Below are 26,825 nucleotides of genomic sequence, written 5' to 3'. Positions count from 1 at the left end.
TCATTCCGGGAGTGGACAACTGGGAAGCGGACTTCCTCAGCAGACACGACCTTCACCCGGGGGAGTGGGGACTTCATCCAGAAGTCTTCCAAGAGATGGTAAACCGTTGGGAAAAACCAAAGGTGGACATGATGGCGTCCCGTCTCAACAAAAAATTAGACAGATATTGCGCCAGGTCAAGGGACCCTCAGGCAATAGCGGTGGACGCTCTGGTGACACCATGGGTGTACCAGTCAGTGTATGTGTTCCCTCCTCTGCCTCTCATACCAAAAGTACTGAGAATCATAAAAAGGAGAGGAGTAAGAACTATACTCGTGGTTCCGGATTGGCCAAGAAGGACTTGGTACCCGGAACTTCAAGAGATGCTCACGGAGGACCCGTGGCCTCTACCTCTAAGAAAGGACCTGCTCCAGCAGGGACCTTGTCTGTTCCAAGACTTACCGCGGCTGCGTTTGACGGCATGGCGGTTGAACGCCGGATCCTGAAGGAAAAAGGCATTCCAGAAGAAGTCATCCCTACCCTGATAAAGGCCAGGAAGGATGTAACCGCGAAACATTATCACCGCATTTGGCGAAAATATGTTGCGTGGTGTGAGGCCAAAGAGGCCCCTACAGAGGAATTTCAACTGGGTCGCTTCCTACATTTCCTGCAAACAGGACTGTCTATGGGCCTAAAATTAGGGTCCATTAAGGTTCAAATTTCGGCCCTGTCGATTTTCTTCCAAAAAGAACTGGCTTCAGTGCCTGAAGTCCAGACGTTTGTCAAAGGGGTACTGCATATACAGCCTCCTTTTGTGCCCCCGGTGGCACCTTGGGATCTCAATGTGGTTTTGGGGTTCCTAAAATCACATTGGTTTGAACCACTCACCACTGTGGAATTAAAATATCTCACATGGAAGGTGGTAATGCTGTTAGCCCTGGCTTCAGCCAGGCGTGTCTCAGAATTGGCGGCTTTATCTTATAAAAGCCCTTACCTGATTTTTCACACGGATAGGGCAGAATTGAGGACTTGTCCTCAATTTCTCCCAAAGGTGGTTTCAGCGTTTCACGTGAACCAGCCTATTGTGGTGCCTGCGGCTACTAGGGACTTGGAGGACTCCAAGTTACTGGACGTAGTCAGGGCCCTGAAAATATATTTCTCTATCGTCCTAAGTGGATGCTGGGGTTCCTGAAAGGACCATGGGGAATAGCGGCTCCGCAGGAGACAGGGCACAAAAGTAAAGCTTTTACAGGTCAGGTGGTGTGTACTGGCTCCTCCCCCTATGACCCTCCTCCAGACTCCAGTTAGATTTTTGTGCCCGGCCGAGAAGGGTGCAATTCTAGGTGGCTCTCATAAAGAGCTGCTTAGAGAGTTTAGCTTAGGTTTTTTATTTTACAGTGATTCCTGCTGGCAACAGGATCACTGCAACGAGGGACAGAGGGGAGAAGAAGTGAACTCACCTGCGTGCAGGATGGATTGGCTTCTTGGCTACTGGACATGAAGCTCCAGAGGGACGATCACAGGTACAGCCTGGATGGTCACCGGAGCCACGCCGCCGGCCCCCTCACAGATGCTGAAGCAAGAAGAGGTCCAGAATCGGCGGCTGAAGACTCCTGCAGTCTTCTTAAGGTAGCGCACAGCACTGCAGCTGTGCGCCATTTTCCTCTCAGCACACTTCACACGGCAGTCACTGAGGGTGCAGGGCGCTGGGGGGGGGCGCCCTGGGAGGCAAATGTAAACCTTTAAAAAGGCTAAAAATACCTCACATATAGCCCCAGAGGCTATATGGAGATATTTACCCCTGCCTAAATGTACTAAATAGCGGGAGACGAGCCGCCGGAAAAGGGGCGGGGCCTATCTCCTCAGCACACGGCGCCATTTTCTGTCACAGCTCCGCTGGTCAGGAAGGCTCCCAGGTCTCTCCCCTGCACTGCACTACAGAAACAGGGTATAACAGAGAGGGGGGGCAAAATAAATGGCAATATATTAATATAAAAGCAGCTATAAGGGAGCACTTAATCATAAGGCTATCCCTGTCATATATAGCGCTTTTTGGTGTGTGCTGGCAGACTCTCCCTCTGTCTCCCCAAAGGGCTAGTGGGTCCTGTCTTCGTATAGAGCATTCCCTGTGTGTCTGCTGTGTGTCGGTACGTGTGTGTCGACATGTATGAGGACGTTATTGGTGTGGAGGCGGAGCAATTGCCAAATATGAGGATGTCACCTTCTAGGGGGTCGACACCAGAATGGATGCCTTTATTTGTGGAATTACGGGATAGCGTCAACTCGCTTAAGCAGTCGTTTGCCGACATGAGGCGGCCGGACACTCACTTAGTGCCTGTCCAGGCGCCTCAAACACCGTCAGGGGCTGTAAAACGCCCCTTGCCTCAGTCGGTCGACACAGACCCAGACACAGGCACTGATTCCGGTAGTGAAGGTGACGAATCAACCGTATTTTCCAAAAGGGCCACACGTTATATGATTTTGGCAATAAAGGAGATGTTACATTTAGCTGATACTACAGGTACCACTAAACAGGGTATTATGTGGGGTGTGAAAAAACTACCAGTAGTTTTTACCGAATCAGAAGAATTAAATGACGTGTGTGATGAAGCGTGGGGTGCCCCGATAAAAAACTGCTAATTTCAAAGAAGTTATTGGCTTTATACCCTTTCCCGCCAGAGGTTAGGGAGCGCTGGGAAACACCTCCTAGGGTGGACAAAGCGCTAACACGCTTATCAAAACAAGTGGCGTTACCCTCTCCTGAGACGGCCGCACTTAAAGATCCATCAGATAGGAGGATGGAAAATATCCAAAAAGGTATATACACACATGCAGGTGTTATACTACGACCAGCTATTGCGACTGCCTGGATGTGCAGTGCTGGGGTAGTTTGGTCAGAGTCCCTGATCGAAAATATTGATACCCTGGACAGGGACAATATTTTACTGTCGTTAGAACAAATAAAGGATGCATTTCTTTATATGCGTGATGCACAGAGAGATATCTGCACACTGGCATCACGGGTAAGTGCTATGTCCATTTCGGCCAGAAGAGCTTTATGGACACGACAGTGGACAGGCGATGCGTAGAGGAGTTATTTGGGGTCGGTCTATCGGATTTGGTGGCCACGGCTACGGCCGGGAAATCCACCTTTCTACCTCAAGTCACTCCCCAACAGAAAAAGGCACCGACCTTTCAACCGCAGCCTTTTCGTTCCTTTAAAAATAAGAGAGCAAAGGGCTATTCATATCTGCCACGAGGCAGAGGACGAGGGAAGAGACAGCAACAGGCAGCTCCTTCCCAGGAACAGAAGCCCTCCCCGGCTTCTACAAAAGCCTCAGCATGACGCTGGGGCTTCGCAAGCGGACTCGGGGGCGGTAGGCGGTCGTCTCAAGAATTACAGCGCGCAGTGGGCTCACTCGCAGGTAAATCCCTGGATCCTGCAGATAATATCTCAGGGGTACAGGTTGAAATTAGAGACAGAGCCACCTCGCCGTTTCCTGAAGTCTGCTTTACCAACGTCCCCCTCAGAAAGGGAGACGGTTTTGGAAGCCATTCACAAGCTGTATTCTCAGCAGGTGATAGTCAAGGTACCTCTTCTACAACAAGGGAAGGGGTATTATTCCACTCTTTTTGTGGTACCGAAGCCGGATGGCTCGGTAAGGCCTATTCTAAATCTGAAGTCCTTGAACCTGTACATAAAGAAGTTCAAGTTCAAGATGGAGTCACTCAGAGCAGTGATAGCGAACCTGGAAGAAGGGGACTTTATGGTATCCTTGGACATCAAGGATGCGTATCTCCACGTTCCAATTACCCCTCACACCAGGGGTACCTCAGGTTCGTTGTACAAAACTGTCGCTATCAGTTTCAGACGCTGCCGTTTGGTTTGTCCACGGCACCTCGGGTCTTTACAAAGGTAATGGCCGAGATAATATTTCTTCTTCGAAGAAAAGGCGTATTAATTATCCCATACTTGGACGATCTCCTAATAAGGGCAAGGTCCAGAGAACAGCTAGAGATGGGTTTAGCACTATCTCGAGAGGTGCTAAAGCAGCACGGATGGATTCTGAATATTCCAAAATCCCAATTAATGCCGACAACTCGTCTGCTGTTCCTGGGGATGATTCTGGACACAGTTCAGAAAAGGTTTTTCTTCCCGAAGAAAAAGCCAAGGAGTTATCTGACCTGGTCAGGAACCTCCTAAAACCAGGAAAGGTGTCTGTACATCAATGCACAAGAGTCCTGGGAAAAAATGGTAGCTTCTTACGAAGCAATCCCTTTCGGCAGATTCCATGCAAAGGGATCTGTTGGACAAATGGTCAGGGTCGCATCTTCAGATGCACCTGCGGATAACCCTGTCGCCGAGGACAAGGGTATCCCTTCTGTGGTGGTTGCAGGAGGCTCATCTATTGGAGGGCCGCAGATTCGGCATGCAGGATTGGATCCTGGTGACCACGGGTGCCAGCCAGAGAGGCTGGGGAGCAGTCACACAGGGAAGAAATTTCCAGGGAGTGTGGTCGAGCCTGAAAAAGTCTCTTCACATAAGCATTCTGGAACTAAGAGCAATCTACAATGCTCTAAGCCAGCCGGAACCTCTGCTTCAAGGAAGACCGGTGTTGATCCAGTCGGACAACATCACGGCAGTCGCCCATGTAAACAGACAGGGCGGCACAAGAAGCAGGAGGGCAATGGCAGAAGCTGCCAGGATCCTTCGCTGGGCGGAGAATCACGTGATAGCACTGTCAGCAGTATTCATCCCGGGCGTGGACAACTGGGAAGCAGACTTCCTCAGCAGACACGACCTTCACCCGGGAGAGTGGAGACTTCATCCAGAAGTTTTCCACATGCTATTAAACCGTTGGGTAAAACCAATGGTGGACATGATGGCGTCTCGCCTCAACAAAACACTGGACAGGTATTGCGCCAGGTCAAGAGATCCGCAGGCAATAGCTGTGGACGCGCTGGTAACACCTTGGGTGTACCAGTCGGTATATGTGTTTCCTCCTCTGCCTCTCATACCAAAGGTATTGAGGATTATACGGCAAAGTGGAGTAAGACTAGTGGCTCCGGATTGGCCAAGAAGGACTTGGTACCCGGAACTTCAAGAGATGGTCACGGACGATCCGTGGCCTCTACTTCTGAGAAGGGACCTGCTTCAGCAGGGTACTTGTCTTTTTCAAGACTTACCGCGGCTGCGTTTGACGGCATGGCGTTTGAATGCCAGATCCTAAAAGGAAAAGGCATTCCAGAAGAAGTCATTCCTACCTTGATAAAGGCAAGGAAGGAAGTCACCGCGAAGCATTATCGCCGTATTTGGCGAAAATGTTGCGTGGTGCGAGCAGCGGAGTGCTCCGATGGAGGAATTTCAACTGGGTCGTTTTCCTACATTTCCTGCAATCAGGATTGTCTATGGGTCTCAAATTGGGATCTATTAAGGTTCAAATTTCGGCCCTATCAATATTCTTCCAAAAAGAATTGGCCTCAGTCCCTGAGGTCCAGATTTTTATCAAAGGAGTACTGCATATACAGCCTCCTGTGGTGCCTAAGGTGGCACCGTGGGATCTAAATGTAGTTTTAGATTTCCTCAAATCAAATTGGTTTGAACCACTAAAGAAGGTGGATTTGAAATATCTCACATGGAAAGTGACTATGTTACTGGCCCTGGCTTCGGCCGGGAGAGTATCTGAACTGGCGGCTTTGTTTTATAAAAGCCCTTATTTAATTTTCCATTCGACATAGGGCAGAGCTGCGGACGCGTCCGCTTTTTCTCCCTAAGGTGGTATCAGCGTTTCACCTGAACCAGCCTATTGTAGTGCCTGCGGCTACAGACGACTTGAAGGACTCCAAGTTGTTGGACGTTGTCAGAGCCTTAAAAATATACATTTAAAGGACGGCTGGAGTCAGAAAATCTGACTCGCTGTTTATACTGTATGCACCCAACAAGTTGGGTGCACCTGCTTCTAAGCAGTCGATTGCTCGTTGGATTTGTAACAAAATTCAACTTGTACATTCTGTGGCAGGCCTGCCACAGCCTAAATCTGTTAAGGCCCATTCCGCAAGGAAGGTGGGCTCATCTTGGGCGGCTGCCCGAGGGGTCTCGGCATTACTACTCTGCCGAGCAGCTACGTGGTCAGGGGAGAACACGTTTGTAAATTTTTACAAATTTGATACCCTGGCAAAGGAGGACCTGGAGTTCTCTCATTCGGTGCTGCAGAGTCATCCGCACTCTCCCGCCCGTTTGGGAGCTTTGGTATAATCCCCATGGTCCTTTCAGGAACCCCAGCATCCACTTAGGACGATAGAGAAAATAAGAATTTACTTACCGATAATTCTATTTCTCGGAGTCCGTAGTGGATGCTGGGCGCCCATCCCAAGTGCGGATTATCTGCAATACTTGTACATAGTTATTGTTAACTAATTCGGGTTATTGTTTAGGAAGCCATCTTTCAGAGGCTCCTCTGTTATCATGCTGTTAACTGGGTTTAGATCACAAGTTGTACGGTGTGATTGGTGTGGCTGGTATGAGTCTTACCCGGGATTCAAAATCCTCCCTTATTGTGTACGCTCGTCCGGGCACAGTACCTAACTGGAGTCTGGAGGAGGGTCATAGGGGGAGGAGCCAGTACACACCACCTGACCTGTAAAAGCTTTACTTTTGTGCCCTGTCTCCTGCGGAGCCGCTATTCCCCATGGTCCTTTCAGGAACCCCAGCATCCACTACGGACTCCGAGAAATAGAATTATCGGTAAGTAAATTCTTATTATTTCCAGGACGGCTGGAGTCAGGAAATCTGACTCGCTGTTTATCCTGTATGCACCCAACAAGCTGGGTGCTCCTGCTTCTAAGCAGACGATTGCTCGTTGGATTTGTAGTACAATTCAGCTTGCACATTCTGTGGCAGGCCTGCCACAGCCAAAATCTGTAAAAGCCCATTCCACAAGGAAGGTGGGCTCATCTTGGGCGGCTGCCCGAGGGGTCTCGGCTTTACAACTTTGCCGAGCAGCTACTTGGTCAGGGGCAAACACGTTTGCTAAATTCTACAAATTTGATACACTGGCTGAGGAGGACCTGGAGTTCTCTCATTCGGTGCTGCAGAGTCATCCGCACTCTCCCGCCCGTTTGGGAGCTTTGGTATAATCCCCATGGTCCTTACGGAGTCCCAGCATCCACTTAGGACGTTAGAGAAAATAAGAATTTACTTACCGATAATTCTATTTCTCATAGTCCGTAGTGGATGCTGGGCGCCCATCCCAAGTGCGGATTGTCTGCAATACTTGTATATAGTTATTGTTACAAAATTCGGGTTATTATTGTTGTGAGCCATCTTTTCAGAGGCTCCTTCGTTTATCATACTGTTAACTGGGTTCAGATCACAGGTTGTACGGTGTGATTGGTGTGGCTGGTATGAGTCTTACCCGGGATTCAATATCCTTCCTTATTATGTACGCTCGTCCGGGCACAGTATCCTAACTGAGGCTTGGAGGAGGGTCATAGGGGGAGGAGCCAGTGCACACCAGCTAGTTCAAGCTTTTACTTTTGTGCCCAGTCTCCTGCGGAGCCGCTATTCCCCATGGTCCTTACGGAGTCCCAGCATCCACTACGGACTATGAGAAATAGAATTATCGGTAAGTAAATTCTTATTATTACGGTTATCGGATGATCTGCAGGTCTCACAAGTGTCCTGTGTATAACACTGTTTGCTTCTCTTTGTCTAGGTTTGAGCAGGAGGTGCTGGGCGGTCCTGTTGCTCTGCCTCCCGGTGAGCCGGTTCCCCTGCCCGTGCCCCTGGCTATCACAGCTGTTCCCGTCATACGTCCTGTTATAGCCACGAACACCTACAGTCAGGTGAGTCGATGTGTCCGTGTACGGTCTTATGACCGCTGATGCAGAAATGTTTCTAGACCACGTCTATGTCCTGCAATGTTCTGTACTTGTTTAGTTCATACAGATTCTGTTTATGTACTTTGTAAGGTGCTGCGGACCCCCTGTGCCGTATAAATAAAGGATGATGATGATGATAATACATACGTGCCCCACATCATTTAAACTGATTTTTCAGAGAACGGACGTGTTTTTATTGACCATTCTAGGTGATTCATCGCACCCTACGGGCGTTCTTCACACCGTCGCAGGGGTCTACGTCCCCTTAACCGCTGCACGTCCTTTGGGCGAGCAATATTTGTATTATATGGAGTATTGCCTCCAAGCATAATGTTGTTAGTGGGTAAATATTTTACGGCCAAAGGGCGTGCAATGGTCAAGGGGGGGTAGTCCCAAAGAGTGGACGCAGGGCACGATGAATGACCTAGTGTGTTAATAATATGTTATGTATACATAGTTTAGGTCTAAAGACAATGTTTGGTAAATACCACATACACAGTGATTATTTCTCATGTATATACAGCCCCTTCCCCTATATAACTTCACATACACAGTGTGCGCGCTGGGGACTTATCCCTCATAGCAGTATATGGTATTACCCTCTCACCAGCGTCATCGTCCCCTCACACTACAGACTCTCACTCTGCACCAGCAACCGCCATCTTCCTTCCTGGCCGCGCAAGGCATGCCGGGAGTTCTAGTCTCCCCACGGCACTGCTGTACTGTCACGGTGACGCGCACCCTCCGCAGTCTATCCCCGTGTAGGGGGAGGCGAGCCTGTTGTGTCCCCCCGCGGTGCTCCCTGGGAGATGTAGTCCACGCCCTCACCCCTCCTCCTCTTCCTCCCCGATCCCGGACTGACAGAAGTTCCTCACCAGCCGCAGCAGCATGACGCCCACCTGGGCAGTGGCGGAGCTTAGTGATACGGTGTATCGTTCTGGGGTCACTGTTAATTGCCCATTACCCCTGGGTGGGGCTGTCATCAGGGCACTGACTGCTGCTAGGTGTAGCTCTTACTATTAGCGTGTGTTTTACCTAGTCTCTCCTATCCAGATCTGTGACTCTATGACACAGAGCTCCTAGCCACGCCCAGCCTGGTCTCTCCTATCCAGATCTGTGACTCTATGACACAGAGCTCCTAGCCACGCCCAGCCTGGTCTCTCCTATCCAGATCTGTGACTCTATGACTCAGAGCTCCTAGCCACGCCCAGCCTGGTCTCTCCTATCCAGATCTGTGACTCTATGACTCAGAGCTCCTAGCCACGCCCAGCCTGGTCTCTCCTATCCAGATCTGTGACTCTATGACTCAGAGCTCCTAGCCACGCCCAGCCTGGTCTCTCCTATCCAGATCTGTGACTCTATGACTCACAGCTCCTCCTAGCCACGCCCATCCTGGTCTCTCCTATCCAGATCTGTGACTCTATGACACAGAGCTCCTAGCCACGCCCAGCCTGGTCTCTCCTATCCAGATCTGTGACTCTATGACTCAGAGCTCCTAACCACGCCCAGCCTGGTCTCTCCTATCCAGATCTGTGACTCTATGACTCACAGCTCCTCCTAGAAACGCCCAGCCTGGTCTCTCCTATCCAGATCTATGACTCTATGACTCAGAGCTCCTAGCCACGCCCAGCCTGGTCTCTCCTATCCAGAACTGTGACTCTATGACTCACAGCTCCTCCTAGCCACGCCCAGCCTGGTCTCTCCTATCCAGATCTATGACTCTATGACTCAGAGCTCCTAGCCACGCCCAGCTTGGTCTCTCCTATCCAGATGTGTGACTCTATGACTCAGAGCTCCTAGCCACGTCGGCAAATGAGTCATAGAGTCACAGATCTGGACAAATATGAGATATTACTATTTAAACACCTCATTATTATTCACGGGGGGGTGGATGCAGTGAAAACAGCAGCTGTATCTTTGGACGTCTGAGATCCGCTGCTGAGTCCAGTGCAAAAACATTAGCCATCCGATTGACCCTCAGGTTTTCATCATCCTGCCAGGGCCAGGAAAACATAGGAAGATGCAGACCCTGACCAAGGCACGCCTACAAAAAAGGGGCAACACGCGCCGATTTTGTAGAACGGTCCCTGGCGCAGCCCTCAAATGTTGGCAGTATGTCAGTCATGCAGCAACTTGTGGGCACTGCGGCCAACAGCGCAAGACTTATTTCTCTAACGTCCTAAGTGGATGCTGGGGACTCCGTCAGGACCATGGGGAATAGCGGCTCCGCAGGAGACAGGGCACAAAAAGTAAGCTTTTAGGATCACATGGTGTGTACTGGCTCCTCCCCCTATGACCCTCCTCCAAGCCTCAGTTAGGTTTTTGTGCCCGTCCGAGCAGGGTGCAATCTAGGTGGCTCTCCTAAAGAGCTGCTTAGAAAAAGTTTTTTAGGTTTTTTATTTTCAGTGAGTCCTGCTGGCAACAGGCTCACTGCATCGAGGGACTTAGTTAGGGGAGAGAATTTCAACTCACCTGCGTGCAGGATGGATTGGATTCTTAGGCTACTGGACACCATTAGCTCCAGAGGGAGTCGGAACACAGGTCTCACCCTGGGGTTCGTCCCGGAGCCGCGCCGCCGACCCCCCTTACAGATGCTGAAGATTGAAGGTCCGGAAACAGGCGGCAGAAGGCTCTTCAGTCTTCATGAAGGTAGCGCACAGCACTGCAGCTGTGCGCCATTGTTGTCACACACTTCACACCAGACGGTCACGGAGGGTGCAGGGCGCTGCTGGGGGCGCCCTGGGCAGCAATATATAATACCTTTTATGGCAAAAGAATACATCACATATAGCCATTAAGGCTATATGTATGTATTTAACCCATGCCAAATGTCTAAAACTCCGGGAGAAAAGCCCGCCGGAATAGGGGGCGGGGCTTATTCTCCTCAGCACACAGCACCATTTTCCTGCTCGGCTCCGCTGTGAGGAAGGCTCCCAGGACTCTCCCCTGCACTGCACTACAGAAACAGGGTAAAACAGAGAGGGGGGGCATATTTTGGCGATATTTTTATATATTTAAGCGGCTATAAGGAACAACACTTATATAGGGTTGTTCCCATATATATTATAGCGCTTGGGTGTGTGCTGGCAAACTCTCCCTCTGTCTCCCCAAAGGGCTAGTGGGGTCCTGTCTTCGATAAGAGCATTCCCTGTGTGTCTGCTGTGTGTCGGTACGTGTGTGTCGACATGTATGAGGACGATGTTGGCGTGGAGGCAGAGCAATTGCCGATAATGGTGATGTCACCCCCCAGGGAGTCGACACCGGAATGGATGGCTTTGTTTATGGAATTACGTGATAATGTCAGCACATTACAAAAATCAGTTGACGACATGAGACGGCCGGCAAACCAGTTAGTACCTGCCCAGGCGTCTCAGACACCGTCAGGGGCTGTAAAGCGCCCTTTACCTCAGTCGGTCGACACAGACCCAGACACAGACACTGAATCTAGTGTCGACGGTGATGAAACAAACGTATTTTCAAGTAGGGCCACACGTTATATGATCACGGCAATGAAGGAGGCTTTGCATATCTCTGATACTACAAGTACCACAAAAAGGGGTATTATGTGGGGGGTGAAAAAACTACCTGTAGTTTTTCCTGAATCAGAGGAATTAAATGATGTATGTGATGAAGCGTGGGTTAACCCAGATAGAAAAATGCTAATTTCAAAAAAGTTATTAGCATTATACCCTTTCCCGCCAGAGGTTAGGGCGCGCTGGGAAACACCCCCTAGGGTGGATAAGGCGCTCACACGCTTATCAAAACAAGTGGCGTTACCGTCTCCTGATACGGCCGCCCTCAAGGATCCAGCTGATAGGAGGCTGGAAACTACCCTGAAAAGTATATACACTCATACTGGTGTTATACTGCGACCAGCCATCGCCTCAGCCTGGATGTGCAGTGCTGGGGTCGTCTGGTTGGATTCCCTGACTGAAAATATTGATACCCTGGATAGGGACAGTATTTTATTGACTATAGAGCAATTAAAGGATGCTTTTCTTTATATGCGAGATGCTCAGAGGGATATTTGCACTCTGGCATCGAGAGTAAATGCGATGTCCATATCTGCCAGAAGGAGTTTATGGACGCGACAGTGGTCAGGTGATGCGGATTCCAAACGACATATGGAAGTATTGCCGTATAAAGGGGAGGAATTATTTGGCGTCGGTCTATCGGATCTGGTGGCTACGGCAACTGCCGGAAAATCCACTTTTTTACCTCAGACCCCCTCCCAACAGAAAAAGACACCGTCTTTTCAGGCTCAGTCCTTTCGTTCCTATAAGAACAAGCGGACAAAAGGACAGTCATATCTGCCTCGGGGCAGAGGAAGGGGTAAGAGAGGGCAGCAAGCAGCCCCTGCCCAGGAACAGAAGCCCTCCCAGGGTTCTGCAAAGCCCTCAGCATGACGCTGGGGCCTTACAAGCGGACTCAGGAACGGTGGGGGGTCGACTCAAGAATTTCAGCGCACAGTGGGCTTGCTCACAGGTGGACCCCTGGATTCTACAGGTAGTATCTCAAGGTTACAGGTTGGAATTCGAGAAGTCTCCCCCTCGCCGGTTCCTAAAGTCTGCTTTGCCAACGTCTCCCTCGGACAGGGCGACGGTATTGGAAGCCATTCACAAGCTGTTTGCTCAGCAGGTGATAGTCAAGGTACCCCTCCTACAACAGGGAAAGGGGTATTACTCCACGCTATTTGTGGTACCGAAGCCGGACGGCTCGGTAAGACCTATTCTAAATCTCAAATCTTTGAACCTGTACATACAAAAATTCAAGTTCAAGATGGAGTCACTCAGAGCAGTGATAGCGAATCTGGAAGAAGGGGACTTTATGGTGTCCCTGGACATAAAGGACGCTTACCTGCATGTCCCAATTTGCCCTTCACATCAAGGGTACCTCAGGTTCGTGGTGCAAAACTGTCATTATCAGTTTCAGACGCTGCCGTTTGGATTGTCCACGGCACCTCGGGTCTTTACCAAGGTAATGGCCGAAATGATGATCCTTCTACGAAGAAGAGGCGTATTAATTATCCCTTACTTGGACGATCTCCTGATAAGGGCAAGATCCAGAGAACAGCTGGAAGACGGAGTAGCACTAACCCAACTAGTGCTGCAACAACACGGGTGGATTCTGAATTTTCCAAAATCTCAGTTGACCCCGACGACACGTCTGCTGTTCCTGGGAATGATTCTGGACACGGTTCAGAAAAAGGTGTTTCTTCCGGAGGAGAAAGCCAGGGAGTTATCCGAACTTGTCAGGAACCTCCTAAAACCAGGGACAGTGTCTGTGCATCAATGCACAAGAGTCCTGGGAAAGATGGTGGCTTCTTACGAAGCGATTCCATTCGGCAGATTCCACGCACGAACTTTTCAGTGGGATCTGCTGGACAAATGGTCCGGATCGCATCTGCAGATGCATCAGCGGATAACCTTATCGCCACGGACAAGGGTGTCTCTTCTGTGGTGGTTGCAGAGTGCTCATCTGTTAGAGGGCCGCAGATTCGGCATACAGGACTGGGTCCTGGTGACCACGGATGCCAGTCTGAGAGGCTGGGGAGCGGTCACACAAGGAAGAAACTTCCAGGGAGTATGGTCAAGCCTGGAGATGTCTCTTCACATAAATATACTGGAGCTAAGAGCGATTTACAATGCTCTAAGTCTGGCAAAACCCCTGCTTCAGGGTCAGCCGGTGTTGATCCAGTCGGACAACATCACGGCAGTCGCCCACGTAAACAGACAGGGCGGCACAAGAAGCAGGACAGCAATGGCAGAAGCTGCAAGGATTCTTCGCTGGGCGGAAGATCATGTGATAGCACTGTCAGCAGTATTCATTCCGGGAGTGGACAACTGGGAAGCAGACTTCCTCAGCAGACACGATCTACACCCGGGAGAGTGGGGACTTCATCCAGAAGTCTTCCACATGATTGTGAACCGTTGGGAAAAACCAATGGTGGATATGATGGCGTCCCGCCTCAACAAAAAACTGGACAGGTATTGCGCCAGGTCAAGAGATCCTCAGGCAATAGCTGTGGACGCTCTGGTAACACCGTGGGTGTTCCAGTCAGTGTATGTGTTCCCTCCTCTGCCTCTCATACCAAAAGTACTGAGAATTATACGGCAAAAGGGAGTAAGAACGATACTAGTGGCTCCGGATTGGCCAAGAAGAACTTGGTACCCGGAACTTCAAGAGATGCTCACGGAGGATCCGTGGCCTCTACCTCTAAGACGGGACCTGCTTCAGCAGGGACCGTGTCTATTCCAAGACTTACCGCGGCTGCGTTTGACGGCATGGCGGTTGAACGCCGAATTCTAAAGGAAAAAGGCATTCCGGAAGAGGTCATTCCTACACTGGTAAAGGCCAGGAAGGAGGTGACTGCACAACATTATCACCGCATTTGGAGGAAATATGTTGCGTGGTGTGAGGCCAGGAAGGCCCCAACGGAGGAATTTCAACTGGGTCGATTCCTACATTTCCTGCAAACAGGATTGTCTATGGGCCTCAAATTGGGGTCCATTAAGGTTCAAATTTCGGCCCTGTCGATTTTCTTCCAGAAAGAATTGGCTTCAGTTCCTGAAGTCCAGACTTTTGTAAAAGGAGTACTACATATACAGCCCCCGGTTGTGCCCCCAGTGGCACCGTGGGATCTTAATGTAGTCTTGGATTTTCTAAAATCCCATTGGTTTGAGCCGCTCAAATCGGTGGAGATGAAGTATCTTACATGGAAAGTAACCATGCTACTGGCCCTGGCTTCAGCCAGGAGAGTATCAGAATTGGCGGCTTTATCATATAAGAGCCCATATCTGATTTTCCATACGGACAGGGCAGAACTGCGGACGCGTCCTCATTTTCTGCCTAAGGTGGTGTCAGCGTTTCACCTGAACCAGCCTATTGTGGTGCCTGCGGCTACTAACGAGTTGGAGGATTCCAAGTTGTTGGACGTGGTCCGGGCATTGAAAATATATATTTCAAGAACGGCTGGAGTCAGAAAGTCTGACTCACTGCTTATATTGTATGCACCCAACAAGATGGGTGCTCCTGCTTCTAAGCAGACGATTGCTCGTTGGATTTGTAGCACAATTCAACTTGCACATTCTGTGGCAGGCTTGCCACAACCTAAATCTGTCAAGGCCCATTCCACAAGGAAAGTGGGCTCATCCTGGGCGGCTGCCCGGGGAGTCTCGGCATTACAACTCTGCCGAGCTGCTACTTGGTCAGGGGCAAACACGTTTGCAAAATTCTACAAATTTGATACCCTGGCTGAGGAGGACCTTGAGTTCTCTCATTCGGTGCTGCAGAGTCATCCGCACTCTCCCGCCCGTTTGGGAGCTTTGGTATAATCCCCATGGTCCTGACGGAGTCCCCAGCATCCACTTAGGACGTTAGAGAAAATAAGAATTTACTTACCGATAATTCTATTTCTCGTAGTCCGTAGTGGATGCTGGGCGCCCATCCCAAGTGCGGATTGTCTGCAATACTTGTACATAGTTATTGTTACAAAAAAATCGGGTTGTTATTTGTTGTGAGCCGTCTGTTCAGAGGCTCCTACGTTTGTCATACTGTTAACTGGGTTCAGATCACAAGTTATACGGTGTGATTGGTGTGGCTGGTATGAGTCTTACCCGGGGTTCAATATCCTTCCTTATTGTGTACGCTCGTCCGGGCACAGTACCTAACTGAGGCTTGGAGGAGGGTCATAGGGGGAGGAGCCAGTACACACCATGTGATCCTAAAAGCTTACTTTTTGTGCCCTGTCTCCTGCGGAGCCGCTATTCCCCATGGTCCTGATGGAGTCCCCAGCATCCACTACGGACTACGAGAAATAGAATTATCGGTAAGTAAATTCTTATTTTTGCGCATGTGCAGTCCACGCGCCACCAAAATAGTGCGCAAGCCGTCAGGTATGTGTATTTCTCTGAATCAGGCCCTCCGTCCCTTCCACAAGGACTTTGTCTTAGTTATTATCTAGTCTGTGGCCTAAACGCTGCGATTTCTACCATTAAAAAGTCACGCAACATCTTTTGCGGTTCTATGAATTTGCCCGAGTCCAGCTTTCAATACGTCTCATGGATGCTGCCCCCGTTTTCTGCTGGCCTCTAGGTGGTGCTGTCCTCCACATGTGACTCTTGTGACTGAAGCATTAGTCTGATGTATATAAAGTACCGTCTCAGGGGTATATTTACTAACATTCGTAATTTTCGGAAAAAGGTCAAAGTTCAATCACGAATGACATCGACAGTGTAAAATTGCAACTTTTTGAATTTATTACGACTAATTTACTAAGCTGCCGTATTTTGCCTTTTCGGGTTTTCCGATGTCTGTCATTCGTTTTTTTTTTCTGTTTTTTACGGCAGTGATTAGCAAAACACTGCCGACTTTTTCAAAATGAATCTCGGCCGGATCTGTGTGATCCGTGCTGGGGTTCATTTTTTTTTTTTTTTTTTTTTTTTTATAAATAAACACTGTAAAACTTTAAAAAAAATTGCGTGGGGTCCCCCCTCCTAAGCATAACCAGCCTCGGGCTCTTTGAGCCGATCCTGGTTGCAGAAATGTGGGGGAAAAATTGACAGGGGTTCCCCCATATTTAAGCAACCAGCATCGGGCTCTGCGCCTGGTCCTGGTTCCAAAAATACGGGGGACAAAAAGAGTAGGGGTCCCCCGTATTTCTAAAACCAGCACCGGGCTCCACTAGCTGGACAGATAATGCCACAGCCGGGGGTCACTTTTATATAGTGCCCTGCGGCCGTGGCATCAAATATCCAACTAGTCACCCCTGGCCGGGGTACCCTGGGGGAGTGGGGACCCCTTCAATCAAGGGCCCCCCCCCAGCCACCCAAGGGCCAGGGGTGAAGCCCGAGGCTGTCCCCCCCCATCCAATTGGCTGCGGATGGGGGGCTGATAGCCTTTTGTGAAAATGAAAAGATATTGTTTTTAGTAGCAGTACTACAAGGCCCAGCAAGCCTCCCCCGCATGCTGGTACTTGGAGAACCACAAGTACCAGCATGCAGCGGAAAAACAGGCCCGCTGGTACCTGTAGTACTACTACTAAAAAAAATACCCAAAAAAAGACAAGACACACACACCTTGAAAGTAAAGATTTATTACATACATCCACACAAACATATACACATACTTACCTTATGTTCACACGCAGGTCGGTCCTCTTGTCCAGTAGAATCCATGGGGTTCCTGTTGAAAAAATTATACTCACAAAATCCAGTGTAGATCGGTCCTCTTCAAATCCATTTGTAATCCACGTACTTGAGAAAATAAAAAAACGGAGTCCCGACCACGAACTGAAAGGGGCCCCATGTTTTCACATGGGACCCCTTTCCTCGAATGCCAGAAACCCACTCTGACTTATGTCTAAGTGGGTTTCTTCAGCCAATCAGGGAGCGCCACGTTGTAGCACCCTCCTGATCGGCTGTGTGCTCCTGTACTGACTGACAGGCGGCACACGGCAGTGTTACAATGTAGCGCCTATGCGCTCCATTGTAACCAATGGTGGGAACTTTCTGCCCTGCGGTTGACCGAAAGTGACCTCACCGCTGAGCAGAAAGTTCCCACCATTGGTTACAATGGAGCGCATAGGCGCTACATTGTAACACTGCTGTGTGCCGCCTGTCAGTCAGTACAGGAGCACACAGCCGATCAGGATAATAAATGAAAAACAATATCTTTTCATTATCACAAAAGGCTATCAGCCCCCCATCCGCAGCCAATTGGATGGGGGGGACAGCCTCGGGCTTCACCCTTGGGTGGCTGGGGGGGGGGACCCCTTGATTGAAGGGGTCCCCACTCCCCCAGGGTACCCCGGCCAGGGGTGACTAGTTGGATATTTGATGCCACGGCCGCAGGGCACTATATAAAAGTGACCCCCGGCTGTGGCATTATCTGTCCAGCTAGTGGAGCCCGGTGCTGGTTTTAGAAATACGGGGGACCCCTACTCTTTTTGTCCCCCGTATTTTTGGAACCAGGACCAGGCGCAGAGCCCGATGCTGGTTGCTTAAATATGGGGGAACCCCTGTCAATTTTCCCCCCATATTTCTGCAACCAGGATCGGCTCAAAGAGCCCGAGGCTGGTTATGCTTAGGAGGGGGGACCCCACGCAATTTTTTTAAAGAAAATAACCACTTTCCCACACCTTCCCACTGATATACATGCACGGATCTCATGGATCCCTGCATGCCTATACAATCACGGATTAAAAAAGCAGGTCTGTTTTTTTTTAGCACTTTTTTACGAGTTGTAATTTTTCACGGCAGTGTTTTATTTTTATTTGCTTTGCACTTCTTAGTAAATGACCGAGATTCATACTTAAACAGCCGCGTTTTGACCGATGGTGTATTCATTCGTAATTATTTTCATGGACTACCCAAAAAATACGAATGCCCTCATCACTGCCGTGATTTGAGTTTAGTAAATTACCGAGATGACACTTTGATGAAAAAACGGCATCTCGGTCAAAATCGGGACCTTAGTAAATATACCCCTCAGTCTCCTCGTGCCGCAAAGCTATAAATATGAAGAAGTCAGTAAATCTTTTTGCCTGATCTTTGGACAGTACATGTTTTATAATTACCCCTCAGGGTGCTTGTTGCCCATTACCTACTTCACTGCTGATGGATTCATGATTTCTCCCCCGCCCCCACAGGTTCAGCAGACCTTGGAGGCCCGGGCAGCGGCGGTGGCAAGTGTTGTGGCTCCTCTGATGGTTCCTCCGATACAGTTCGTAGGTCCAGGTGAGCAGAATCTTCTCTGTGGAAGCCAATAGAAGTCCTGTTTTATATGTACTGTACAATACTGCATTCAACTGTCAGACATAGTAATATATAGAACAAGTGTTCTCGCTTATACCAGAGGCACCCAAACGCGGTCCTCAAGGCACCCCAACAGTCCAGGTTTTAGGTATATCCATGGCTCAGCACGGATGGTTAAATCAAATTGACTAAGGTGCTAATTAAGTCACCTGTGGCCAAGCATGGATACATTTAAAACTTGGACCGTTGGGGTGCCTTGAGCACCGTGTTTGGGAACCTCTGGCGTATACTCTTCCGAACGCTGCTTTCCGCAATGTGTCGCCTGGCAACGCTCCGTCATTTCCAGGGTCGTCTTCTTTCACAGGCTAACTGCAAATTCTGTTTTCATCCACCAGCGTCAATTCCGCCCCCGAGACCCCCAATGTTGAGACACAGTTTCATCCCCCACGCGTTACAGCGTAACGTTGAGCCGCACCTGCCGATGCCCAGACCGTCCTTCATCCCCCACATCCTGCAGCAGCAGCGGGCCAGTGAGTGCGAATACGTCAAATTTTACTTACTCATCCGATAAGTCCTGGATGTATTACTTTGCCTTATTGTCAACTTTGCTGTGCAGTGGGTCCCCGGCACCTGGGCATGCCTCCGCCACACGCCATGATGTCCCATCCGATGCACGGCCCGCCCCCGCCACTGATGAGCCATCACTTGCCCCCTCCCCCCTTGAACATGCGAATCGGCCCTCCGGTAAGTCTCGTCTTCTGTGTCCGCCTGGGAGCATGTGACTTAGCCGTTTACGCCGTGCAGTATCGCATCCGTGTTGGTTTATGTATATAACGTTCATTTTCAGTTCTCTCTATTATTTATCTGCAGCCCGCCCCTATGGGACCTATGCCACCTCCTTCCCGGCCCATGGTACAGTCCTCGCCTAAAGTCAACCCCACAGTTATACAGGCGGCTCCCACGGTTTATACTGCGCCTCCTGTAAAGAAGGTGGAGGTGAGTAACCATATTTTCTCTTACGTCCTAGAGGATGCTGGGGACTCCGTAAGGACCATAGGGTATAGACGGGCTCCGCAAGAGATAGGGCACCTAAAAAGAACTTTGACTATGGGTGTGCACTGGCTCCTCCCTCTATGCCCCTCCTCCAGACCTCAGTTAGATTCTGTGCCCAGAGGAGAATGGGTGCACTGCAGAGAGCTCTCCAGAGTTTTCTGTTGAAGAAGAATTTTGTTAGGTTTTTTATTTTCAGGGAGTCCTGTTGGCAACAGGCTCCCTGCATCGTGGGACCGAGGAGAGAGAAGCAGAGCTGGCTTGTCAAGTTGGGCACTGCTTCTAAGGCTACTGGACACCATTAGCTCCAGAGGGAGTCGGAACACAGGTCTCACCTGGGGTTTGTCCCGGAGCCGCGCTGCCGTCCTCCTCACAGATTTCGAAGATAGAAGCCGGATGAGAAGGCAGAAGACATCTTAGGCGGCAGAAGACATCAGATCCCGCTGCGCGCCATTGCTCCCAGTCACACACACACAGAGCAGCACTGAAGGGTGCAGGGCGCAGGGGGGGGCGCCCTGGGCAGCAATAAACCTCACATTTGGGCAAATGCATATTGATTAGGCTGCAGAGGCAGTAAATCTATGATCCCCCGCCATTTTTTTATTGAAAAATCACTGGGACCAAAGCCCGCCGTCGGGTGGGCGGGGCTTGATCCTCAGCACTAACCAGCGCCATTTTCTCCACAGAAGCTGCATGAGGAAAACGCTGGCTCCCTGGTCTCTCCCCTGCTGAACTTCACAGGCTGGAAAAAAGAGGAGGGGGGCACATTAGCGACGCAGTGAGTGGGAATTGGCATATTATATATAGAAAAGCGCTATCTGGTCATATTTTTTCCAGTGTTTTTAAGCGCTGGTGTGTGCTGGCATACTCTCTCTCTGTCTCTCCTTAGGGCCTGGTTGGGGTTTTGTCCCCTTATGGGTTAATCCCTGTGTGTGTGGGGTGTCGGTACGTGTGTGTCGACATGTCTGAGGCGGAAGGCTTCTCCAAGGAGGAGGTGGAGCAAATGAGAGGTGTGTCCCCGTCGGTTGTGCCGACTCCGGATTGGATGGACATGTGGCATATGTTGAATGCAAGTGTGGCATCTTTACATAAAAGGCTTGATAAGGCTGAATTAGGGGGGACATCAGGGGGTCAATCCTCGGATTGGACCGACTCACAGGGCCCGTCGGGGTCTCAAAAGCGTCCCTTAACACAAGACACTACTACCGACACGGATTCTGATTCCAGTGTCGACTACGACGAAGTAAAATTGCACCCTAGGGTGACTAAAATCATTCAGTGTATGATTGTGGCAATAAGGGATGTGTTGCATATTGAGGATGAACCCTCGGTCCCCGACACAAGGGTACACATGTTTAAGGTAAAGAAACAGGTTATTAACTTTCCCGCATCTCATGAATTGAATGATTTCTTTGGAAAAGCTTGGGAGACTCCGGATAAGAGACCGCAGGTCCCCAAAAGAATTTATATGGCATACCCCTTCCCTAAGCAGGACAGGGAGATTTGGGAATCACCCCCCACTGTGGACAAGGCCCTGACGCGCTTGTCCAAGAAAGTGGCGCTACCGTCTCCTGACACAGCGGCCCTTAAGGACCCTGCAGATCGCAGGCAAGTAACTACCTTAAAGTGTATTTATTCTCATACGGGTGCTGTGCTAAGACCGACAATTGCGTCGGCATGGGTGTGTAGCGCAACTGCAGCTTGGACAGATGAGCTGACAGATCAATTTGATAATATGGATAAGGATACTATATTCTTAACTCTAGCCCATATTAAAGACGCAGTCTTATTTATGAGGGATGCTCAAAGGGACATTGGATTGCTAGCTTCTAGGGCCAATGCCATGTCTATCTCAGCGAGAAGATCCTTATGGACTCGCCAATGGACGGGTGATGCGGATTCCAAAAAACATATGGAAGTACTACGCTATAAGGGTGATGTATTGTTTGGGGATGGGCTGACGGACCTGGTTTCCACAGCTACAGCAGGTAAATCAAATTTTTTACCATATATTCCCCAACAGCAAAAGAAAGTACCACCCTATCGGATGCAGTCCTTTCGGTCGCACAAGTCCAAAAGAGGTCGGGGATCCTCTTTCCTCGCTAGAGGTAAGGGCAGAGGCAAGAAAGCACCTGCTTCGGCAGGTGCCCAGGAACAAAAGTCCTCCCCGGCTGCTCCAAAACCCACAGCATGACGCTGGGGCTCCCCTGAGCGAGTCCGCACCGGTGGGGGCACGTCTTCGACTTTTCAGTCAGGCCTGGGTCAGTTCGGACCTGAATCCCTGGGTGTTGGAAATAGTTTCCCAGGGTTACAAATTGGAATTCGAGGAGGTGCCCCCGCGCCGATTTTTCAAATTGGCCCTACCAGCTTCCACATCGGAAAGGGATATAGTGTTAGCTGCAATTCAAACGCTGTGTATACAGCAAGTGATAATCAAGGTTCCCCTGCACCAGCAGGGAAGAGGTTACTACTCAACCCTATTTGTGGTCCCGAAACCGGACGGTTCGGTCAGACCGATTTTGAATCTGAAATCCCTAAACCTGTACATAAAAAGATTGAAATTCAAAATGGAATCTCTCAGAGCGATAATAGCCAACATGGAGGAGGGGGAGTTTATGGTGTCTCTGGACATAAAGGATGCGTACCTTCATGTCCCCATATATGCCCCCCATCAGGAATACCTGAGATTCGCTGTACAGGATTGTCATTACCGATTTCAGACGTTGCCGTTTGTACTCTCCACGGCCCCGAGGATTGTCACCAAGATAATGGCGGAAATGATGGTGGTCCTGCGCAAGCATGGAGTCACAATTATCCCATACTTGGACGATCTCCTGATAAAAGCGAGATCAAGGGAGAAATTGCTGAGCAGTGTGGCGCTCTCTCTGAGAGTGCTCCAGCAACACGGTTGGATTCTAAATCTACCGAAGTCACAGTTGATTCCGACAACTCGACTACCGTTCCTAGGTATGATACTGGATACGGAACAAATGAAGGTCTTCTTCCTAATAGAGAAAGCCCAGGACATCCAGAACATGGTCAGAGACCTGCTAAAACCGAAAAGGGTGTCAGTTCACCAATGCACTCGAGTTCTGGGGAAAATGGCGGCGGCCTACGAGGCCATTCCCCTCGGAAGGTTCCATGCAAGGACTTTTCAATGGGACCTTCTGGACAAGTGGTCCGGGTCCCATCTGCACTTACATCGGAAAATAACTCTGTCCCCAGGGACCAGAGTGTCACTCCTGTGGTGGTTGCAAAGTGCTCACCTCCTGGAGGGTCGCAGGTTCGGAATTCATGATTGGATCCTGGTTACCACGGACGCGAGCCTCCGAGGATGGGGAGCGATCACACAGGGAAAAAAATTTCAGGGTCTTTGGTCAGACCAGGAGTCCTGTCTACACATCAATGGGTTGGAACTCAGGGCCATTTACAACGGCCTTCGACAAGCGGAGAGTTTTCTTCGAAACCTACCGGTTCTGATTCAATCAGACAATGTCACAGCAGTGGCTCATGTGAACCGCCAAGGCGGGACAAGAAGCAGAGTCGCGATGGCGGAAGCCACAAGGATCCTTCGCTGGGCGGAAAATCATGTAAGCGCTCTGTCGGCTGTCTTCATTCCGGGAGTGGACAACTGGGAAGCAGACTTCCTCAGCAGACACGATCTCCATCCAGGAGAGTGGGGACTTCATCAAGAAGTCTTTGCAGACGTAACACGTCTTTGGGGAACTCCTCAAATAGACATGATGGCATCGCGCCTCAACAAAAAACTTCGGAGGTATTGCGCCAGGTCTCGGGACCCTCGGGCAGTAGCAGTAGACGCTCTGGTAACACCGTGGGTGTTCAAATCGGTCTACGGGTTTCCTCCTCTTCCTCTCATCACAAAAGTGTTGTGGATCATAAGACGAAGAAGAGTACAGATGATACTCGTTGTCCCAAACTGGCCTCGAAGGGCCTGGTACTCGGATCTACAAGAGATGCTCACAGGAGATCCCTGGCCTCTTCCTCTGAGGGAAGACCTGTTGCAACAGGGGCCCTGTGTATTTCAAGACTTACCGCGGTTACGTTTGACGGCATGGCGGTTGAACGCCGAATCCTAGCGAAAAAGTGGATTCCGGAAGAGGTCATCCCTACTTTAATAAGGGCTAGGAAGGAGGTGACGGTAAAACATTATCACCGTATCTGGCGAAAGTATGTGTCTTGGTGTGAGACCAAGAATGCACCTACGGAAGATTTTCATCTGGGTCGTCTTCTCCACTTCCTACAGACAGGAGTGGATATGGGCCTGAAATTAGGCTCTGTTAAGGTACAGATTTCGGCCCTCTCGACTTTCTTTCAGAAGGAATTGGCTTCTCTTCCAGAAGTCCAGACGTTTGTAAAGGGAGTGCTGCACATCCAGCCCCCTTTTGTGCCTCCAGTGGCACCATGGGACCTGAACGTGGTGTTGCAGTTCCTAAAATCACACTGGTTTGAACCGCTTAACAAGGTTGAGTTGAAATTTATTACCTGGAAGGTGGTCATGTTGTTGGCCTTAGCATCGGCAAGGCGAGTGTCAGAATTGGCGGCTTTGTCACACAAGAGCCCCTACTTGATTTTTCATGTGGATCGAGCTGAATTGAGGACACGTCCGTAATTTTTGCCTAAAGTGGTTTCTTCGTTCCTTATGAATCAACCTATTGTGGTGCCTGTGGCTACGAGTGACGTGGACGATTCCAGATCCCTGGACGTAGTCAGGGCCTTAAAAATTTATGTAGCCAGGACGGCTAGAATTAGGAAAACAGAGGCTCTGTTTGTCCTGTATGCGGCCAATAAGATTGGCGCTCCTGCTTCGAAGCAGACTATTGCTTGCTGGATCTGTAATACGATTCAGCAGGCTCACTCTACGGCTGGATTGCCGTTACCTAATTCGGTTAAGGCCCATTCCACTAGGAAGGTGGGCTCTTCTTGGGCGGCTGCCCGAGGCGTCTCGGCATTACAACTTTGCCGAGCGGCGACTTGGTCGGGGTCAAACACTTTTGCTAAATTCTACCAGTTTGATACCCTGGCTGATGAGGACCTAGCGTTTGCTCAGTCGGTGCTGCAGAGTCATACGCACTCTCCCGCCCGATTGGATGCTTTGGTATAAACCCCATGGTCCTTACGGAGTCCCCAGCATCCTCTAGGACGTAAGAGAAAATAAGATTTTAAACCTACCGGTAAATCTATTTCTCCTAGTCCGTAGAGGATGCTGGGCGCCCGTCCCAGTGCGGAAACTCTGCAAGACTTGTATATAGTTGTTGCTTACATAAGGGTTATGTTACAGTTGACATCGGTCTTGGACCGTTACTGTCGTTTGTTCATACTGTTAACTGGTTATGTATGTTCCAGGTTACATGGTATGATTGGTGTGGGCTGGTATGAATCTTGCCCTTGGATTGCTAAATCCTGCCTTGTATTGTCCATCTCCTCTGGGCACAGTTCTCTAACTGAGGTCTGGAGGAGGGGCATAGAGGGAGGAGCCAGTGCACACCCATAGTCAAAGTTCTTTTTAGGTGCCCTATCTGCTGCGGAGCCCGTCTATACCCCATGGTCCTTACGGAGTCCCCAGCATCCTCTACGGACTAGGAGAAATAGATTTACCGGTAGGTTTAAAATCTTATTTTCTGTGCCTTTTTATAAACTATTACGAAAGGCAAAGTCTTACACCCTGTGTTTCCCTTCAGGAGGAGGTCCCAGAACCCCCGGCCTTGCCAGACGAAAAGGAGATGAGCTTCGAGGAAGCCGTGATTGGCCCCAGTATGCCAGAAATTGAACCCGTGCAGCCGGAGGTCAGTATCTGGTGTTACCGCAGGTTCATAGATCCTGTACCTAAGTCCAGGCCTGGTCATTAAGGCGTTTCTCTGCAGGTGGTGCCGGAACCCGTTCAGGAGGACAAGAAGAGGTCTAAGCCGGAGAGGCTGAAGCGCTGTATCCGTACGGCGGCTGGGACATCCTGGGAAGATCAGAGTCTGCTGGAGTGGGACACCGGTGGGTGCACATTAGGTGTATGTAAGGTGTCTGTAGATCTGAATACTGGATAGCGTTGACTAAGTGGCAATAATTCATTCACTCACTGGGCCTGTGTTTTGGGTTGGATGTTACGTCCCTTGCATCCATTGCTCTGTTTAAAGGAGGATCTTCTGCCTTGAATCTTCGCCGTCCTTCGACAATCTTCATGTTAGTCTTGCATGCCAGTCTCTTACTAGTAGGGGGAGATGTGTGGCTGCCAATTGCACCATAAGGGCCAATTGCACCATAAGAGTTTGGGTGGTTTTCAGTATGCCGGCGGTTGGGATTCTGGCGCTTAGTATACCGGCGCCGGAATCCCATCACCCGGCATACCGACAATTATTCTCCCTCTTGGGGGTCCACGACCCCCCTGGAGAGAGAATTAATAATATGGCGCGCTTAGAGCGCCGCCGTGCCCGCAAGGGGCTCATATCTTAAGCACTTTTTTTTTTCTATTTTCCATGTGCTTGCAGTTACTATATTCTGTCACAAGATGGCGATAGCACATGCTGTTTGATACAACATACAGATCTCCCCGGTGTCTTTGTCAGCAGCACATTTATCCAGCCCGTTGTGTTCCATCTTGCAGATGATTTCCGGATATTCTGCGGGGACCTTGGAAACGAGGTGAATGACGATATCCTCGCCCGAGCGTTCAGCCGCTATCCTTCTTTCCTGAAGGCCAAGGTGATCCGAGACAAGCGCACGGGCAAAACCAAAGGTTACGGTTTTGTGAGCTTTAAGGACCCCAACGATTACGTCCGGGCAATGAGGGAGATGAACGGTGAGCAGGAAAACTTGTGCGCTATGATGGGAGATTGTGATGACTGTTCAGGGTGCAAACACACCATGCTATCTAGAGTATAATTATATAGCGTGGATGATGACTAGCACACAAACTGTATATACAGTGCCGTTGTATAAAGAATACAGTGAAAAAAAAAGTACATCCTCTCTCCGGACCTGTGTTTTTTCCATATGCGGGTGATACATATTACAAGTTTCAGTGACATAGAAGGTAATATTCAGAAGACACAGTTCCAAAGTATTCCTGGAGTCTGTCTTGTCAAAGAATGAGCGATTGCTGAAGATCTCTATTTCTGTTATTCTCTATCTCCTGGCTTCACATTCTTATCT

General features: G+C 49.8%; 1 protein-coding gene across 1 annotated transcript in view; it reads left to right on the top strand.

The window, feature by feature from the left end:
* Nucleotides 1–26,825, top strand: part of RBM42 (RNA binding motif protein 42) — a 34,127-nt gene that overhangs the window by 6,193 nt on the left and 1,109 nt on the right. The window contains exons 2-9 of the mRNA XM_063942180.1: nucleotides 7,695–7,824; nucleotides 18,509–18,596; nucleotides 19,010–19,144; nucleotides 19,231–19,358; nucleotides 19,485–19,610; nucleotides 25,364–25,468; nucleotides 25,547–25,667; nucleotides 26,278–26,472. Of these exons, the coding sequence (XP_063798250.1) occupies nucleotides 7,695–7,824; nucleotides 18,509–18,596; nucleotides 19,010–19,144; nucleotides 19,231–19,358; nucleotides 19,485–19,610; nucleotides 25,364–25,468; nucleotides 25,547–25,667; nucleotides 26,278–26,472 (1,028 nt within the window). The remainder of the gene's footprint in view (nucleotides 1–7,694; nucleotides 7,825–18,508; nucleotides 18,597–19,009; nucleotides 19,145–19,230; nucleotides 19,359–19,484; nucleotides 19,611–25,363; nucleotides 25,469–25,546; nucleotides 25,668–26,277; nucleotides 26,473–26,825) is intronic.

The sequence above is a fragment of the Pseudophryne corroboree genome, chromosome 10 (genome assembly GCF_028390025.1).
Source record: "Pseudophryne corroboree isolate aPseCor3 chromosome 10, aPseCor3.hap2, whole genome shotgun sequence".
Classification (NCBI taxonomy): Eukaryota; Metazoa; Chordata; class Amphibia; order Anura; family Myobatrachidae; genus Pseudophryne; species Pseudophryne corroboree.
Note: the sequence above shows the minus strand (reverse complement) of the source record. Positions and strands in the feature narration are given on the sequence as shown.